We start from the raw sequence: 20051 nt of genomic DNA on the forward strand, positions 1-20051 counted from the left end.
TTATTTTGTTTAATGTCAATTATTTTATCCAATACGATTGATAGAATATTTTCCCCAAAGTAATTGCCCACCCATTTTAGACTTTTAGCATCAGTAATTTACTATACCGATATCAATATGATATATAGAAAATAAATCTGTTAGAGGAATTGTGTCATATATTAGATTTTACAGTTTTATAATTTTATTTGACCCATTAAAATAATGTCATGTTTTCTATATATTAATATTTTATGAATATATTACTCGATAACTGCTTTAAAGTTTAGTAAGACGATAAAAAATTTGATTAATTCTAGTTATAGAAATATATAAGAATAAAAATAATTTATTAGAAGTGGATAGCGATTATTCTAATTTAATTCCCGGGGACAAGTGGACAACTCAGCCGTGACAAAGACTAAACAATATATTTGAAAATGATCTTAATCATTGGCGCATTGTGTATCATTATTGGCTATTTTATTAACCAAAGAAGTTTTTTTATTAGAACCGTACCGCACAGCTACTAATCCTAATTTAAATAAAAAAATCCGGAAATGTGATTTTTATATATCAAGGCCAACTCGCCAGTTTGGAATAGTCAATAGTGATTTAGTTAGCGCTTTTTTTTTTCTTGGGATAAATGGTTTAGTTAGACTTTTCGATAATAATTCTAAGAGAAATGTGAATATGAAAAAAAAAAAAAAAACATAAACAATTACTTAGGCTTTGGACTTTGGAGTTTGGCGTGTAGAATGGAGTATTACGTTGTTGGCAGTTTAGGGACTTTGTTGGCAGTTTTGGGACTTTGTTGGGTTAAAATGGTTCGGCCTAAAATGGGTTTAGTGGATTATCCAATCAAACCCAATTTCATTCCTTCTCATAATCTCACGTAATCTTAGGCAGTATCAATCTCTCTTCGATCTCGCTTTAACGCCGATCATAGACACCGCAGTTGCATGCTCGGTCTCTCGTTGTCTCGTTGCAGCTTTCGCAATTGTCATCAATCTTGTTCGTGAGCTAAATATATAGCTAACTAGCTTTTTCTGCAATTTGGATTTAACGATCTCATCTAATTGAACGTCTTCGTGACGATGATGGGGTTTTCTTTTATAAGCCGATTTTATTAATAGATTCCCAGTGTTATTTTCAAAGAAAATATTGAAAAAAAAATTTTCGAAGAAAGCATCTTACTGGTTGTTCTTTTCTTATTTAAGTGTTTTAGTGAATGTGTTTGAGAAGCTGGGTGGGTCTATTTTAAGCTCTAACCAATGTTATTACTTTTACTAATTACTACCAACAATTTAGAGTGTCTAAACTTGTTTTTCTTTTCCCTCCGGGGTCTGATTTGAATTGGTTTCTTGTTCTGTAACATTTGTTTTTATTTTCCCAATAAGTCTTCTCCTTCTCTAAACTTTTTTGTGATTGGCCCTTGAAAGATATGTTACCAAGGGACTTCCACCACCACCTAATTATGTGTTTGTTTGTTTTCAAAAAGTTAAGAAAGAAAAGAAAAAAAGAAAACTGAACCTACGATCGCTTTTAGGCTTTTTCTCTAGCCATTTGTTTCGTCGATTTCTCTTTTGGACTCCAAACGTTTTGGACTTTAAGGCCCATTAATGCAGTTAATTTAAGCGCACGATCGCATTGAAGTTTTTTTTTGTCAACAATCGCATTAGATTGTAGGGTTGGTTATTCGAATAATGAACAAATCGCTTTATAGCCCGATATGCGTATACCAATAATGATGTTTTTGTTGGGCCATTTTATTCTACGCCAGGCCCGTTAATAATATTTTAAGCCTTATTGAATGAACTTTTTCTTATTGGCATTTTGTAAAATGTTTGCAGTTTGTTTACCAAAAGAAAAGATATAGTAAAATTAGTAGAAAAGTAAACTAAACACTTGATTGATACATGTCAGATGAATAGGAATAACTGAATAACTGGTAATTGTTTGTTGACAGAATTAAACTAGATGTAAAAACATAAAAAAATGGATAAATATTATGAATAGTAAAAAATAATAGATTTATATTTTCAAAATGTAAAAACGTGAACAAATAATATGACATACAAGTACAACACGTAATTTAGTGAAAGATGAAAGAAGTTTTTCCTTGGTGGCTACCAGGACCGTGCCTATGCAGAGAAAAAAAAAACACTCACTTACGGGTCTGCTTTTTTAAAAACAATTGACATATTCAATTAACTAATTAAAACTTAATATAATAATACAATAAAATATTAAGATAATACACATAACAATTTAAACAATTAGAAAAATTATGTTTTTTATTTTCCTTTTCTTTCTTAAAAATCTTTACAACTCATTATTTTTCTTACCAAAATAACCACATATTTAATTGGTATCTGTTAATAGTTAAGTTTTTTTAATATATTTTTTTCATCTAATATTAGATTTAGTTTGATTTGTGATTTAAATTTAATTACAAATAAAAACTCAAATAATTGGTTAATTTATCTACTTTAAGGAAATATAATTCAGAATTTTAGATTGAAATAATTTTAAATTATAGATATTTTTTGTAGTTTTGTGAATTCAAAACCGATAATGGTAATTATTTATGTATTATTGATTTTAAATAATTTAAAATAATTAAAGTTATTATTTATTTTATATGAATCATTTTGATTTTATTGAAATTATGACAATAATAGTTAATTGGGAGCTTTTTTTAATATCGCTTACGGGTCCCGAAACTCTAGGCACGGCTCTAGTGGCTACACACAACTTCTATTAATATTCAGATGAAACATTCATATATTCGTTACCCTATCTATTATTATTTATATATCACTGCACTTTTATTTAAATTGTTAGTTGGAATCTAAGAACATATTTTGAGTACTAGTATAACAATAATAAGTAGAATCATTTATATGATCAAGCAACTAACCCTATAACCCTACTACCTTCTATTAAATATATATTTTTATCCTTTCTAAAGTATCCTATAATGCAATAAGATTATAAAAATGGTGCATAAGAGCATCCACAACGGTGGTTTTAAAGAGGTTTTAAGATTGGGTTCAAAATGTTTTTGGATTTAAAAAAAATGAATAAAGCCCAATAATGATAAAACCGTCTCTATAAACGGTTCATGAGATATGTGGCATTATCCTATTCGTTGCACTTGAGGGAAAATAATCTGTCGACCAAATCTCATACTTAGAAAAAAATGTCCCCGAAAAAACCTTTGTCATGGAGAAAGCTCTCTTCATCTCACATCTCCACCGGATTCGTTCACCGTTAATCGGAGACGATCTTCACGTCGGCTGGAGTTCTGTCTTCTAATCATCTCAGAGGTTTCCCATCGTTGCTAATTCGTTTCATCTCCTCTTCTCCTCATCTCCTCATATTTTGATCGAGGATCGTCGGCTTTCTAATCGTATCGGAGTGTCGTTTGCGAAGAGAAGGTATGTATTCTGATTGCGTGGTTGATGTATCGTCATTAGTTTGAATCAATTTCGTCTGAAATTAGGGATTTTGGAGTTAGGGAAATTATTAGGGTTTTAAAATTTGGGAAAATTTTAGGGGTTTTCTGTGTTTGAATCAATATTTAGGGGTTTTTGTGTGCTGAATTTCTGTGTATGTTTGCGATAATCAATAGGGTAGGGAATTGGGATTTCATCCATATCATATTATGGATGAAATCGGATTTGATGATTAGTGATAGTTTTTTAATTGTAATTTGATTACATTGTGGATCATGTGTGAACGGTTTGGATTTGAGATCTTTTAAAACTTGTGTGGGTTGTTAATGAGTGAATGAGTAGATTGAAGTGTGAATGAGAATATTGTTTGTTAAGGATAGTTTACAATATTGATATGTGAATGAGTTTTCCATATTGATGTGTGAATACTCGATGGTTGGCTTTCTTTGTTATATACAATATCATTTCAGATGCTTGGTTTTGTATGTTTTTAGTCGATGGTAGGCTTTGTTATTAATCGATGCTTGGCTTTGTTAATCATTGATGCTTGGTTTTCTTTGTGGAATATTTGCTAACAATTTAAGTTTCTTTTGCGAGGTCATATGAAGAGGGTTTATAGTTGCACTACATGGATAATGGAGTGAAGGACCGAGAGCAATAATTATTATGAACCTCATAAGGGGTTCACCATTGTATGTATGAAATTATGAGAGTTTCTAATTTTTGTTGGAAGCAAAATTTTAATATTATTAAATAAAATTAGAACCCTTTAATGGGTTCACCATTAAAGATCCTCTAAGTACCTCTACCCAAAGTTTAATTTATTCCCTACGTTTTAAAACCTGAAGGCGGATAATTATTGGGACGAAACTAAATCTGCTCCCCAGTCTAAGATCACTAGATCACATGGTCTGAAATCTTAATCACCCAATTAAATTTAAACTTATCATTTTTTAGTAATTTAAAAATGATGTATAGTACACGAAATTTCTCGAAGCTAAAAGCCTACAAGATGGGAGAAGCAAATAGAGAAGAGAGAGGAGGGGACCATTAGGGTGACAAGTGTATGCTTTGAAACATGAATTATTGCCAAACTAAACGTAATTAAGTAACAATGAGAATCTGATTAATGGTCCCCGTTACCTTTTTAAGATGCGTGTTAGCTTTAATTGGTTCCTTATACTTTCACATAATGGGGTTTAAGCTGCAATTAAGGAATATATATATATATATATAATTAATTAATTAATAGGTAAGAAGCATTTAGCATACAAAGTTTTTTTCATTTTTTCTACAACAACTATTAATGGTTTGTTACCAAAAACAAAACCTATTAGATGGTTGGTACTCCTTCCGTTTCACAAAAAGTGTCGTTCTGACACTATTTTTTTGTTTAAAAAAAGTGTCGTTTTAGAATTCCAATGTAATTTTTAATATAAAATACCATTTTTAACCTCAATAAATTTAGAAAATTAATTATAAATATAATTCCAAGAATCATTTTCTGCAAATTAATAAGATTATAAAAGACTTTTTATCTTATTTCTTAATTTGTGTAAAGAATGTCAGAATGACACTCTTTGTAAAACGGATGGAATATTAATTAAGGGATACTGGATACATCAAACAGTGAACCTGCTTGTCAATCGTCACTGCTCGAAGAAGTAGGATTTAGGAATCCTTTAAAATCACATAAGCATCATGAAACACTAATAAATTTTACATCAACATTTGCAAGCAACAAAAATGTTCTTTATTTATCCAATATTTTGCAGAAATAATTCTTAATCCTTCTCAACTATTGTTAGGAAAGTATTTAGGACTTGTAGATTTTGAATGTATCATATTAGATGTTAATCTGGGCACACACAGATCTAAAGAAGAACACATGAACCCCATTATTCATGTGCATAATTAAGTGACTCACTGAAAGCTGTCACATAGAAAACAGACTATGTTTGCTCTCTTTTTCTTTTCTTATGTATTTCCTTAATTATATATTTTTTCTTCTTTTTTTTTTTGTCACCATCCAAAGCATTCTATTTATGAATATCGTCTTTCACTAATTTTAAATTTATTTGTTTCATTTGTCATTCATTCTTATTGTAATTCAATGTATCTTCTTTGCTATATCTAGCGTCCCATCAAAATCTGGATGAATAGATATTCCACGAAAAGTTTCATGAAAAAAATTCACGTCATCGAATTATTATTGGGCTGAAACCAAGAAGTTAGTAGATACATCTTCTTTTTTGAGAAAGGGTTACAACATATACAGATATACTTCTTGATTCATACAAATGTGTTGTTTATTAGTTACAGTTAGGTGGAGATTTGATATATCTGGGTCTGGGTCTATTTATTTGGTCACTTCTTAAAATATACTCCATAAATTGACAGTCGTAGTAAAAAAATAAAAATGAAGTGAATAGGTAGAAGCTACCATAGAATTAAGTGGCAATAGAGTTGATCCCAATAATTGGAGGAAATTGTACTTAGTTTAGTCTTTCCAGGTCGGGTCACCAATGATGGGGTTTCTTCTTTAAATAATATCTCGATAAGTAATTAATGTGGTAAATATAAGTGAAGAAGATACACACACACTTAACTGCTTTACACGTATCGAGTCATGTTTTCTCGTGGAAAGGAAGCATGTTGGTTGTCCCACTTGAAGTTCAAATATATGATATATCTAACATATTAAAAAGAAAGGTTAGTGTAAAATAACAATAGTATATATAACCCCTTTTATATGTTTATTTTACATAAATTCAACCACTTAAAGTGGATTCCAACTCCTCATTCAACCTAAGTAGTGTGACTTTATAGCGGCTTTCCTTTTCATCACCTACCATTCGAAAAATAACTCACTATTCCATATATATACACACATTACATTTTAATATGATAAATGTCTGTTTCTTTAAATAATGAAAAGTTCCTTTAAAGGAGAAAATAAAAGAGACCTCGCTTTAACAAGATTCCTCCTTCGTCTTCTGCCTTTTTTTCTTAGTCAAGACGGAAAAACATATATATATATACACGCCCAATAACATATCTTTTTTTTTTCCCAATAACATATCTTACACGACATATTAAATTGTAACTAATAATAACAGAAACGTTATACACCAAAATTCGCAGTTTCAGCATATAACCATGCCAATGTGTCATAAAATATAAAATGTAATTTATATATGATATCTTTGTACATTCATGATATTTGTTTGATAGTATGATAACATATTGCAACATGTCAAAAACAAGCTGTCTTTACAAAAGATTAAGTTAAATACATCTTAACAAAAAAGGATAAATGATCAACTCAGAAGTATTTTTCAATAAGCGCATGCACTTGAATCTTACTATTTTATTTTCCACTTGTTGAGATTTCTTAATGGCTTAGCTGCAGTATAAGGTCAAGATCTATCATCTATGTCAATTCTTTGATTATCTTTATTAATAGTGTACTTTTTTGTTTTTAACAGGAATAGTGTACTTTCTTTATTGTAGATTACATAATATAGTTATTACATCCACAATATTAAAAATTTTCAGTGTTGCTTAGAAGCCTGTGACTTTATATCTCAGATATCTGGAGACAGTTAGTTTATTACAAAAGTTCTATTAAACAATTTTTTGTCTTAGTAATTTCCATGTTCTTGTTCTGCATGAAACTTGTAATTAATGTTTTAATCTCCCTGGTGGCCATAAAAATATTTGGTTAAATGTAAAGAGAAATACTTATTTACTACTTCTTATCTTATCACGTTGTCAAGATCGCGCGAGTAACATGTCAATGCTATGCAGATTTCATCTAAAAGTTATGGATAAAGCCTACTGACCCATCCTAGCTATCAAAATCTAACATGAGGCCATCTTGTAATAGCTAAAAATGTGTAAAATTTGCAAATTGCTACTCGGTAACTCGCTATATAAATGCTGCAATAGCTAAAAAAAATATATAGCTTGTTCTGCGAAAACTAATTTATAGTCTTTAGTCAACATGACAATATTATTAAAAGGTTTCAAAGTTTTTGGCTTATGACTTCTTAAGATTAGAGATCATAACATGTTAAGTTAATATTTTTTTTTCTACGTCTCTTTTCTACAACATTGTTAAAAATGGTTTTTTTTTTGTCAGTCTAAATTGTTTTATTTAATTACCTTAGAATGAGTGAATGTGCCCATGTGTGTAATCGGGGCACGGATGACTCTGACAGTACATTTATTCGTTTGTTATGTATGTTATGAGAAATTATATATCCTTATATATATTGATGGCGATGGTAGTGGAAATTGTACTAAAATTTATATAGATGTATTTTGTATATAAACGAATAACGAGATTTTTGGGAGGAGAAAAGGAAAGTATAAGTTGAAACCGGACACGAATTAAGATACGACAAAAGTCGTCCAAATTAATATTCATTTTGTTGGGAATTCATAGCTTCGTCAATTTTCCTTTGTCTTTTCTTCACAGTTCTCGCATCTCAATTCCCAATAGTCCAAAATCCATAACCAATTAATGAACTTTAAGTTTCTATATGTGGATAAAGTTGTTAATGATATGGTCACCCCAATGTTTCTTATTTTCTTCCAATAATTAATCTGTAACTTTTTTTAAAGGGAACTAAACCATCAAATTTTATCTGTATATATAAAAAAATAAGTCTATGGGAAAAAAAAAATACTCACTCTACTTTTTTACCGAAAAATCTCTACTCGTTTATTTAATAAAAAAATATATATATCTATTTATTTACCGAGAATACTTCGTCTTTGTGAACTAATTGCTTCTATCTGATTTTCATATCAAATTTTATTTTCCTACATTATGTTTCGAAATAGAGCTTTTAAGGCTTATGTTTGTGATATAGTATATAGTATATACTAAACAAATGCTAGTTTTTCTCAAATGAAAGTCATTTTTTTCCCACGGTCTGCCATATATCCTGTGGTCGGTTGATACAATTTATATATGACTCAACCTGTACGTATACTTTTTTTTCAGTCAGACTAACCTGCACGTATACTAATATGAATTTTCAGTAAATTATATTTATTTGATTATCTCTGAAAATTATGATCATCAAAGTATCACGGATCCAAAATAATTTTTGGGTCGATATAAAATTCTATATATAAGCTTATATAGTAAGTATATTGACAAAAAAAAAAGTAAGTATATTGCAAAAATTGTATTTATTGTCAAAAAAGAAACTTAAAAATAAATGGTACGTTATTGTCCTAAGTGGTGGTGAAAGAAGAAAAACATATTTCCAAGATAATATTTGGGATTTGAAGTTATTGGGTTTGCGGTAAAGAATCCTTCTGACTGCCCATGATCGTAGTATTTCGTTCTTTTTAGCATCCAAAAAAAAAAAAAAAAACTGACAAGAAGAGCTTTTCCTTCACTGCAAAATAGTACTTGCACTCTTACATAAAACTTTTGTTTTGTTTAAAGCTATTATATTTTAATACTTTTTTCTATCATACATATACATACTTAGTTAGTTCTTATATGCATATGGATTTATGTGATTTTTATTCATCCCTACTTTGCTTTTCTACTTTTACAGGGATTTCTCGGATTCCTCCAAAAAATCCAAAAAATTATCGAATAGGTAGGGCAATGACATTTGGCTGGTTATTTTAATGGGTAATTTTTGCTGAACAATCATAAATATACTGGTTTATATGACCATTTATTTATTACTCCATTAGTTATTATAAACACGTACTACGCAGTACGCACAGTCTAAACATCTGATGTAATGTTTACTCTTTCTTCTCATTATTTTTTCTGGTTCAGGGTATTATGTAATAATGATAATAGACTAATTGAAGCATATTCTTTCTTTGTGATTTTATTCGTGTCACAAGTGTTCTTATTTTAACCAACTAGGAAAACAACAATATAAAGTTAATTATTTGATAATTTTTTAAGAATTAATAATCTTTAACAAATCCAAACTAGTTTAGAATCTATGAAAAACCGAGTATTTTTACTATTTAAGATTTAAATCTCTCAACTTTTGAATATATCATTTAATCACTCACCAAACCACCATGATGAATTGGATCAAAATAAAGTTGTCACCATTTTAGAAACACTGATAAAAACTGTATTATTACGACCTCAATATAAAAAGTACTGGTAAAACTAATAACCCATATTTCTAATATCGTTGCAAAATCGTAGCAAACAACTCGTTTACACTTCCTTCAGTAATGATACAGTCTAAGTTAGAAAAAATGTTGAATTAGTATGTGCTGACTGCTGAGCAACAAGAAGTGAAAAAGAAAAGATCAAATGAGAATAAATAGATATTATAAAAGTATTTTGTTCATTTCTAGATCGTTACACGAAATTTACAATTTTCGGATCGATGTAGAATAAATATAAATACTTCTGGCCTAAACATCCTTTAGATTTACTAATTTAGTTTTCTTAAAAGGGTGTTTATATATGCTACTACTAAATAAATCCTCAAAAATATTGGAAATAAACTCAGGTGTTATTTATGTTGTATGTGTTCACTTTTTTCCCACTGCCTTCCTCTTCCACTCTGCCAAACGCTTCAGAAACTCATTAACCTGTACATTAGAATATTTTATAGTTTAATGAGTTGATTAATAGTCATAAATTTGCAAAAAAAAAAAAATTGATTATAAAAGGGTATGATATATTTACCTGTGAAGGGTCTTGAAGAGAATAAGAGGCATTGGTTTCCTTTGGAACTTTTGAGACAAGAATTCCAAAACCTTGTCCCCTTTCACGTAAAACCTATCGAATTATATGGTTAATTAGCTACTTTAATATGAGTTGAACTCGATCTAGAATAAAAGTATATTTGTTACACACTAAAAAAAAAAAAGTAATTGATGGTACGAAACGTGTTATAGTAGTTGTCACTATACTGTACCTTAAACGCATCTTCGTCGGTACGGTCATCTCCAATGTACACCGGTACAACATCTTCCGAATTTTCGAATCCTATTTTAATCAAATTAAAGATATAAGCATTAACAGATCTAACAAATATTTTTCAAATAATAAAATTTTATATGGGTTCTCTCACCTAATGAATTTAGCAAAAAACTGAGAGCTTGGCCCTTGTCCCATTTGATCGTTGGGCGGATTTCAAGCACCTGGTTTTATACAAATAAATAAATTAATTATGATTATTGTATACTTAATTAGCCTTCTAATGACTAGTAAAAAAAGGGAGAGGAAGATTAATATTACCTTTCTACCTTGGGTTAGTTTTAACTTTGGATAGTCAATTAGAACTGATTTTACTTGTTCGGCTAACGCAGCCCATCTCTGTTTGAAACAAAATGTAAGTAAACAAATTATAAGACACGTTAAGTATTGTTGCTAAAAAAATATCAGTATTTCGTTACCCACAATAATCATCATCATAAAAGAATACTGGTGCTTTAAAATACCCAATATCATCTTTAACAATAGTTAAAAAAAATTATGTTACATTACGAGAAACTAATTTTTTAATAAAAAAGTCTATTTTTTAAGTACTATTTTTGTTTAAGCTCTTTGGGTTAAAAACAAAATTTATTTGGACCATTTTTATTTTTCAAAGAAGAGAAAGTTTTATTTTCATCATTTTTATTCTTACTTTCTCATCAACACGTCGAAAATGTACGGACAGACAAAACTTGTTGTTCTCCACCATTGCCCCAGGGATCCATTTTGTCTTTTCCTGTAAAATCTTAACGACCTGAAATAATATATATACGACAAAGTTAAATATATTTACTGTTTTAACTCGCCGTAATTCGATTAATTAAATAAAAAAATCTCAAAATGCACCTTCTCGATCATCGGTACAAATTCACTAGCAGGTTGAAACAACACTCCTTGATTACTCTGTGATCATTGTACACACACACACAAAAAAAAAAAATCTCAGAGATCAGACAAAATAAAAAAAAATTTTAATCGACTTTTCTGCATTGTTTCCTCACCCCGCCGTAATTAGTTTCGTTTGTCGGACCTTCAATGTCCATGCCGTGGCTTCCAGCGTAGTAAATCTCGTTTAGTTTGACAAAACTACGAACCTGAAAACAATAAATATATCATATATTTGTTCAAAAAAAAAAAACAAATATATCATATATTACTGAAAAAAAACATATATATCATATATTTATCACATAGTTAGCGTCACTATAAACGCTGATTTAAAAAAAAAAAAACTCAAATTTAATAAAATCAAATAGTAAAAATTTGGTAAAAACTTTGATATATATATACATATATATTGGTAAAAACTAAAATGTAATGTACCTTAGTTATGGATCTTCCGGTGACTATAGCAGTCGGGAAGTTTAACGCCACGTCTTTCACAACTTCTCGCATCTGTAAAACAAAAATATACATTACTAAATTCAAAAATAATTAATCCCACAAAAATCTTTAAAGCAATGGCACAAAATAAAAACCTCATGGGTTATGTAAGCTTTGTCGGGATCTTCAACTATAGGAGAAAGAGTGCCATCGTAATCAAGAAACATAACAATCTGTTTCCCTTTTGCAGCATTCACAATCTCATCAAACATAGACAAAGCAGAAGGAAATCGAACCTAAAAAAAACGTACACAAGATCATGATCATCAGATTCCAAAATTCGGAAATGGGTTATTTACAGGTGATAAGATACAAAAAAAATTAACGTACGATCCAAGAAGTTTGATCGTCGTTATCTGAGAAAGAGTCATGAGAAGAGGATCTGAGACGTGTAGGGGAAGAATCACGCATGGAATCGACCCAAGATGCAATCTTTCCAGCACCAAGATTGTTCTTGCTGTTGTTTTTGTCGGCTGCTTCGAGAAGCTTCAAGAACTTTCGACGAGGGAAGGTAAAGTAAGTGGGAGGTGAAGAGAACAAAGCGGAGTTAGAGACAGAGACTGTGATGGTTTTCAAACCCAAGATGGGTTTTCTGTCGGAGACGATGACATTCTGGTTCGTCATTTTTCTCACAAGTGTGTTGTTGAGAAATTAGAGAACAGAGAGATAGAGAGATGTAGAGAGAAAAAGAGAGAGAGAGTGAGGAGGAGTAAATGGGGAAGGAGGGGAAGAGGCATTTATAGAGGGAGAGAGGTGTGGGAAGAAGAAGGAAGAGAGGGTGAAATATGAGACAAAAGAAATTGGAAAAAAACTCCATCGATCATTGGTGGCTCCCTCTGTATCTTTTTGGCCATATTATGCCCTCTCTCTTTCTCTATTTTTTTTTTCAGTCCTTTAATTCCATAGGATCCTTGAAAAAAATTCGTTATTTAATTAGGTTTAATGGAAGTTTTATTTTTTCAATTAAGTAAATTAAAGCACATCTTCTAGATATTAGTGAGTCATTTTGTTGTTGTTGTTGTTGTTATTTAGCAATGTGAATGAAATATATATATGGTTTTTTAAAAAACATATGGGTTCATTTACTTTGAGTTTCTTAAACGTTTGAAAATCTAAGTCAATAATATTTACTAATATAATATCGTAAACAAGTACTTACAGAAATATTACCCTGTTTCAATACAATAGGTTAGCCGGTGGAACTCCAGAAATAATAAGACCATTCAGGGTCTATTTATGGATTTTTATATCTGGATTTTGGATTAGAAAACGTCTAACCTTTTATATAATTGGTCTGTCGCATGAGATGTGAGCTTTTGATGGCTTACAAAAGCGACCGCTTTTATTTAAGAATTCAGATTGTTTAATTATGCGAGCTATGTTACAAATGAGTTTTTGCTGATTAATTACTTTTATATTATTGCTATATTTGAGTGTGGTTTCAATTGAAAATAGAGAGTATTAATTTAGCTTACTAGCTAGTCAGCTATAGTTGAAGTTCGAATGTGTTAATACGCTGCAAAATTTTAATTAGGGCCGGTCCATAGCTATATAGACTCCAACAACAACAAAAAAAAGAGAGGAATTTGATCAAAGGTTGTGGTTAACAATTTGTTGGAATGGGCGTTTTTTTTTTTCAACATCAACTCCATTATAAATTTAAATTCAGTTCAGACTTCAGAGCATACGAACGTAGCGCAGTTGTAGCTAAATTGTCCGCCACACCATTTGTTTACCGATAAATAAACTTAAGAGATACAAAATCAAATAAATAAAGGTCTTAAAAAAATATCCGAATGAATTCCATAAAACTCCGAGAGTTTGAATTACCCGAGATAGCTCCTATCATTTGGAGAGAATCGAATTAAAAAGCTATCTTCTTTAATCAATGAGTGGCCAATAGCAGTTCACAAATACTTGTCTCCAAGCTCCATCTGTTTTACACATTACCATATCCTCTGCAATAGTCAGTACTGTGATCAGCCCCTCTTTGACGATGGTGGGGAGGCGATATTGGTCTTTGGAAAGGTTGTCTTAATATATTTTTTTCTTTCTTATTAATTGAATTTATCAAGTGCTTTTTGTCTTTTGAATATGAACTCTTAAGGTAGAAAATGGTGGTAGGATTAAATGAATCTAATGACTGAAAAATGGCGTGAATTTTTTTATATTATGGAATCACTAACCTCAAGCTTCCAAGATTATTCGAAATTCCTAGAATACACATCAACTATTAATAAATAAGGAATTTGATCAAAAACCATATCTCTGCATGATCTCGGAAAATGATATATTCGGTTCCTATATTATTAGTAAGATTAGGAATCAACAAAAGGTTAAACTTCACCGAAATCCATATCAGCATATTCAAAGACTTTTTCTAGAATTAACCGCTCGGTGCCCACTTCAAAATGTATATATATATATATAGACCCCTCTCCTCAGTCCTCAGTTCTTTAATCAACAAAAGGTTAAACCTCACCAAAATCCATATCAGCATATAAATAAATAAAAAATATGTAAATTTCTATAAAGATGCAGTAAGGAAACTGATCATACAGTAGTATGAAAGTAGATAGTTTGACCCCCACCCAAAAAGTATGAAAGTAGGTAATATGGATTTATTTATGAGTTGATTTATACAGTTTTGAGTAATGCGGGTAAGGATATGGCTACGATGAAGTAAGTTATAAATATTGTTTTTTTTTCGACTAGTTATAAATATTGTTTTCCGGTCTATTGATCACATTATCTAACCAGCTATAACCATAGCACACAGATCCATTGGTTTACAAAATAGAGGAAATATAAATTCTTGTTTTGGGGAATCTTTAAACAGCTTTTAAATTATACCTAAAATAGACCTAACAAAAATCCGGAAAGCAAAAAGAAATAGAGCGAAAATATACTAAAATGGTGAACGCCCACAGAAACAAAGACGAGTACACCCAAATGGGCTATCTAACATTCTGTGGTATTCAATCGAAACTAGTATAGTTTTTGTTATGTAATCAAAATCGCATATAAATCGTACGTGTATCAATTTTCTCTTTTCATTGTTTCCTCATTGCAAATGCATCGTATCGTACGGACGGCTTCACCCATATTATATACTATAAAATTATATACAGATTTTCACGTCGGCTTGTTGTATTGTACTGCTTTTAACTCTTCTAATTGATGTTTGAATATAATTTCATAACTAAAGACGACCACATGGGTCAACATTATTGACTTTCGTTACTTGAGAATCTATAAAGGCCACGAAACTAGAAACCCTTTAGATTTCTTGTTCCGACGGGGACAATCACTTTTGTATTTATTAGTTTGTTTTTAAATTGTTAAATTAAGCCCCATTACCACATTTTATATATTCATTGTATCTTATTTAAGTTAACACAGTCATAAACACATGAGTGGAAGTTTCCAATCTTTTTGTGCTGTTAATTAAGACGTTGTGCGGTTGTGGTTTTAAATTTTTTTTTAAAAAAAAAATCTTTAAATTTGGCGGCCGTTAGAGAAAAGCTAAATTCGGCATGGTTGGGTTCATGAACTAATCACCATTACCCAAAAGTTCATTGCAAATAGTCCCATATACCAAATTATATTCTCCGACTCGATGTAATTTTCGATTTATGTGTGTCGCCTTTCAAATAGACTTCCATATTTGTCTGTGTCTGTCTGAGAGAGAGAAATACATTTTTAAAATAAACCAAAGTAAGTTGAACTAATACTAATCAATAAACATTGCCAAATTGCTAACTTAATTTTTTTTTCTGTCGATGCTAATTAATTACAATTTTTTTGTTGTTGTCTGGAATGTTATAATGTAAAATTTGAACCACGATTCTTTTGGTGAAAAATGAGGATATTTCTATTGACTGTTCCTTAAACATGATTTCAATATATAAACTGTATGGTCGAATATTGCAGGTTTAGTCTGGACATTCCTTCAACCGATCCATCGATCCCCTTCAGAGCATTCAAATGTTAGCTACTATGTCTCTTCCCTTGCCGTCACCTTGGGACATCAAAACATCGCTGTTGAATTCAATTCAGAACAACTCTTCAAGGCAATCAGTCACATCTGATTTAGCTCCCAGAATTTTGGCTATAATATCGGTTTAAGTTCTAGCTTATTTAAATCTATCTCTTTTAAATTTATTTCCAGCAAAGCCAATGTTAAAGTTTAGGTTTTAGCTAAGCGAATTCTTCGTGATGCTGCTCAAAACTATGTTTTTGTTTAATTGAATGAATGAAATAGCTCTTGCAAAAAAAAAAAATGTAACTGTATTGTCTATGGCAGACATCTCAAATGAACTGCTGAACTGCTGGACTTACAATTTGAATTTTAAATGAATGGATTATATTTGCGTTACTATTAAATGACCTAATATTTAGTTAAAAAAAAAGAAGTTGCTATTAAATGGATTTTAATGAACATGTATAAACAAGTACTGGACGCTAAAAGAACTTTAAACAAAAAATTGATAAAAAGAACAAAGCTTTTTGTCCAAGATTTTGAACCAAAATATATCATAACTTACACCGTTCATACAGATGGGACCTATCATATGAGTGGGAAAAAGGGGAAGAAGACAGCTATAAATGAATGGATTATGATTGTATTTAACTATTTGTCATTACAGTAATTTTTCTATAAATGAATACTGTTCAAAATATGATATTTTACTAATTAATTTATAAGATTATCATTTAAAGAGAATTTGTTTTCAAATCCATAATTTCTACTTTTGCTTTCACATTCTTATATATTGATTTAATAAGAAGATTTTACTTTTGTTTCATTCTTTTTGTTTACTAAGACATTAAGTTTTTGGTTAAGTAGATGCATTTTTAGCATTTTTAGATGCAATTCGAATAACATCAAATTTATTTTAAATTAAAGAAGTAGCACTATAATATTTTAGGTTTTTTTTTTTTTGCTCAGGCACATCTTATGCTAGTTTCAATTGCTCTAGGCATGCACAACTCTAAATCCCTTATTTTTTAATTATCTTCTGAACCGGTTTGGAACTGCGTTGTAAAAAAAAATTTATATAATGCATAATGAATTTGGTAATTTGCCTAAACTTTCTAGACATGGGAGATATGTAGAGATTGAGAAATGCCTTTAATTTTTGACTTTTCACAAATAAATCACAACTCGAATTTATTCGTATCAAGAAAATTGGATATTGAGAATGACTAGTTTAATACTTAAAAGTTCATATATAGTTGCACTGATTCTTTTTCTAGAGAAAATATACGAATATCATCGAGCAGAATTAGTTTGTGTAATCAAATCAAAACACGTAATGTGATTCAAATTCACGGTAACATTATTACGGTTATAATTAAATATCATATAAGATGGAATTTTGTTGTTTCTCCCAAAATAATTTGAGTTTTATAAAACATGTGAATGTGTCTTCACCACAGAGCTCCCTGAACTGTGTCTACGTGGCTATCTATAATTTGTCCACTTGCATGAATTTGAAGTTGCTGTTTTTTCTTTCACCAACAAAATTGGAGTTGCTATGTCTTTTGGTTTACATTATTTAGCTTCAAAAAATTAGACCAAATTCTACACAAGTTCTCTTTTTTTTCTGCTTACAAATGAAATACATTTCAAATTTTCTTTGGAGTCTAAAGTTCCAGTAAAAGCACCATTAGATTGTTTTGATAACCAAAAATAATATAACTGTTTTCTCTATATTAGTCAAGATTGTCACATCTTTTGTAATATCATTCTGTAGATGGCTCATTTCCAATGCTAATAATAAAACATTATAAAACAAAACTGAAGATTTGGTCCCTTCGTTGGAGCATAGGGCCACATTTCAACTGTCTTGCCCCAAGAGCTAAAGGATCTTATTTCTCTAATGTTCTTTCTTATTAAGTGATGAATTCAATGTTAGTTCGAGTGGTTATAATTAAATAATATTATCAATTTATTGCTACCGTGCTCTCAATAATATATTAATGTGATTTATTAATATGAAAAATATTTAAAACAAAAATCTTTTTGCCTTTGCTGCTATTAAACAAAACGGAAAATATTTTTTTTTTAAATTGTTAATTTTATGTAATGGGAAGCTTTCTTTATATTAGTTTATTGATCCAAACCAATGCTTCTGCATGAGTTTAAGTGGGTTGCAAGAAATTTATCGAAAACATAAGTGCGGTTATAAGACATAAACAGAATTCAGAAGAAAAACCTTTAAAGGGATTTTTCAACAAAATCGACAATTCTTTTTTTCTTTTGGTCGAGACAACATATCGACAATTCAAAATATGAAGTATACATGCTGAACACCATTGGAATTTCACTATTGCTCCATTTGAGATGTTACCTATATGTTTGCCGCCATCTTCGACTTCGCCGTCCGTTATGAGGCTAATCTTAATACATGCATACAATCAAATCTTTTAAAACAACCAATTTTGTTATTTGTAATAACAAAAGCATCCGTGCATGTATAGGTCGTATACAATTATTTTTCGATTAGCTTTTAAGAACTAATCTCCATGTATCAACTATATGAAGGCCTAGCTATGTGATATAATAGTCAAATTCTATATACATATATAAATATATAGATTTATTTCATAAATTAAGGTGTAAAGGCATGTGAAGACACATGTAATTAGTTTGGTAGGAAATTGATGAAAGATATACTTAACTATTAGCGTTAGGTCTGAATAGTATTGCCAACTTATGTCTTAGACCGACATGAAAACCTTGATTTGGTTTTACTGAATCTAACACTAATTAAACCAATATTATTATTTTTCTGTCACTTGTGCTTTTTTAAAAACATAATAATAGTAAGTATCATGTTAATTTGATATCAACCACCAAATTGGCCCTTAGCTAGTCCAGCACATTCCTGTATATTAAATTTTATCTGTATATCATGTACGATAAATCCTTTTTGTTGTAACTGTAGGTATCCAAGATTTGTTGTAACACGAAAGAGTGTTTTGCGAAATACTTTTTTTTGTTGTCAATGTAGGTACCCAAGATTTGACACGAACAGATATATATGGTTTTAGCTTTGCTTATTCAAATGAGAAAAATGTGATCGGTAATTGTATTTTGAGTTCCTTTTTCGGAGAGGCCAAAAGAAAAAGATTTGCTTATAAATTATATAATTGATTGTTGATAAACCAATTATACTTTATTAGTGTATATGAATAATCTTTTGAAATGGTCGATTTATGAGCTAGTGGATCCATATGTCCATTTTACGGTACACACTAAGCTCTTTGTCATACCCAACTAGTTTTGATCCTTAGTACCAAAGTCTCTCATGTAACGTCAAAATCTTCAACATTTACTTGAATAAGTTACTTTTATTTATGAAAAAGTTATATTAGTGCATTCTTTTGTGTGTTTGGACTCTAGTTTTCTATAAAATAACTTAACTTTCGACGAGTACTCACCGCTTTAAAATGCATGAATTCACATATTTTATTTAACCAAACATAAATAAAACCCTTCCTCAAAGAATACTATGATGTGATAGATAGCTCATTATTTCTTCCTCGTACACATAGAATTGGAGTTTATGTGTCATTGTGTCATCTGTTTTCCAATAGTTAATTTTCGAATTTTTTTTTTAGAAAGCAAGATATTTTTACTTCAAAAATACCTTAATAAGGAAAAACGAAAAGTGAAGCTGAGACTGAGAAACCGATGGAAAAGGACTTGGGACCCACATCGACTTGACTACTAGTCTAATATTGTTTTTTGTGTGCAACTAATAACGTATTTTCGTGTATTTTTATCTTAACTAGATAAATTTATGACTGCGACGTGAAATATCGGGCTGGAGATGATACATCGAAGGACCCACTATAGCCCATAGTGGTAAGCCCACTCAAAGCTTATATTTTATATATTTATCTATTAGAGAAATATAGTTTTTCAGTTTCTACTGCAAAAAAAGATGGACTTTACACGTGAGAAGTTAACGGTTGTTAGGATTAGGATTTACGACGCTGCGACATTTTTTCTGTTTTTTGTATTTTTCCCCAAATGTCTGTCTGTGGACAGTCCAATACAATATTTCATTTTCTATTAATAAGTTTTCGCATTTCAATTTTAAACTGATAGAGCAAACTCAGAAAGCAGCAGCTAGAAGAGCGACGCACAAAAAGAAGTAATGGAAAAACGAACCATATATACATAATACATGATGGATTCCGCCCAGAACAATAAATCCAAAACA

The 20051-nt window shown here is 30.2% G+C and overlaps 1 protein-coding gene and 1 long non-coding RNA gene across 2 annotated transcripts; one reads left to right on the forward strand and one right to left on the reverse strand.

Moving 5' to 3' along the window:
• Positions 1-3144: 3144 nt before the first annotated feature.
• LOC18009093 lies at positions 3145-4229 on the forward strand. The gene is made up of 2 exons (XR_002897984.1): positions 3145-3422; positions 4049-4229. It is a non-coding gene; the product is annotated as an uncharacterized LOC18009093 (long non-coding RNA).
• Positions 4230-9871: 5642 nt separating this feature from the next.
• On the reverse strand, positions 9872-12453 carry LOC18009221 (trehalose-phosphate phosphatase B). The gene is made up of 11 exons (XM_006389962.2): positions 12145-12453; positions 11910-12050; positions 11755-11826; positions 11433-11525; positions 11278-11334; positions 11084-11185; positions 10693-10770; positions 10526-10595; positions 10370-10440; positions 10138-10230; positions 9872-10040 (listed from the first exon to the last, which is right to left on the reverse strand). Exons 1-11 carry the CDS (start codon positions 12436-12438, stop codon positions 9981-9983), a joined length of 1131 nt encoding a protein of 376 aa, XP_006390024.1. The 5' UTR covers positions 12439-12453; the 3' UTR covers positions 9872-9980.
• Positions 12454-20051: the final 7598 nt, after the last annotated feature.

The sequence above is a fragment of the Eutrema salsugineum genome, unplaced genomic scaffold, assembly GCF_000478725.1.
Source record: "Eutrema salsugineum unplaced genomic scaffold, Eutsalg1_0 scaffold_9, whole genome shotgun sequence".
NCBI classification, from domain to species: Eukaryota; Viridiplantae; Streptophyta; class Magnoliopsida; order Brassicales; family Brassicaceae; genus Eutrema; species Eutrema salsugineum.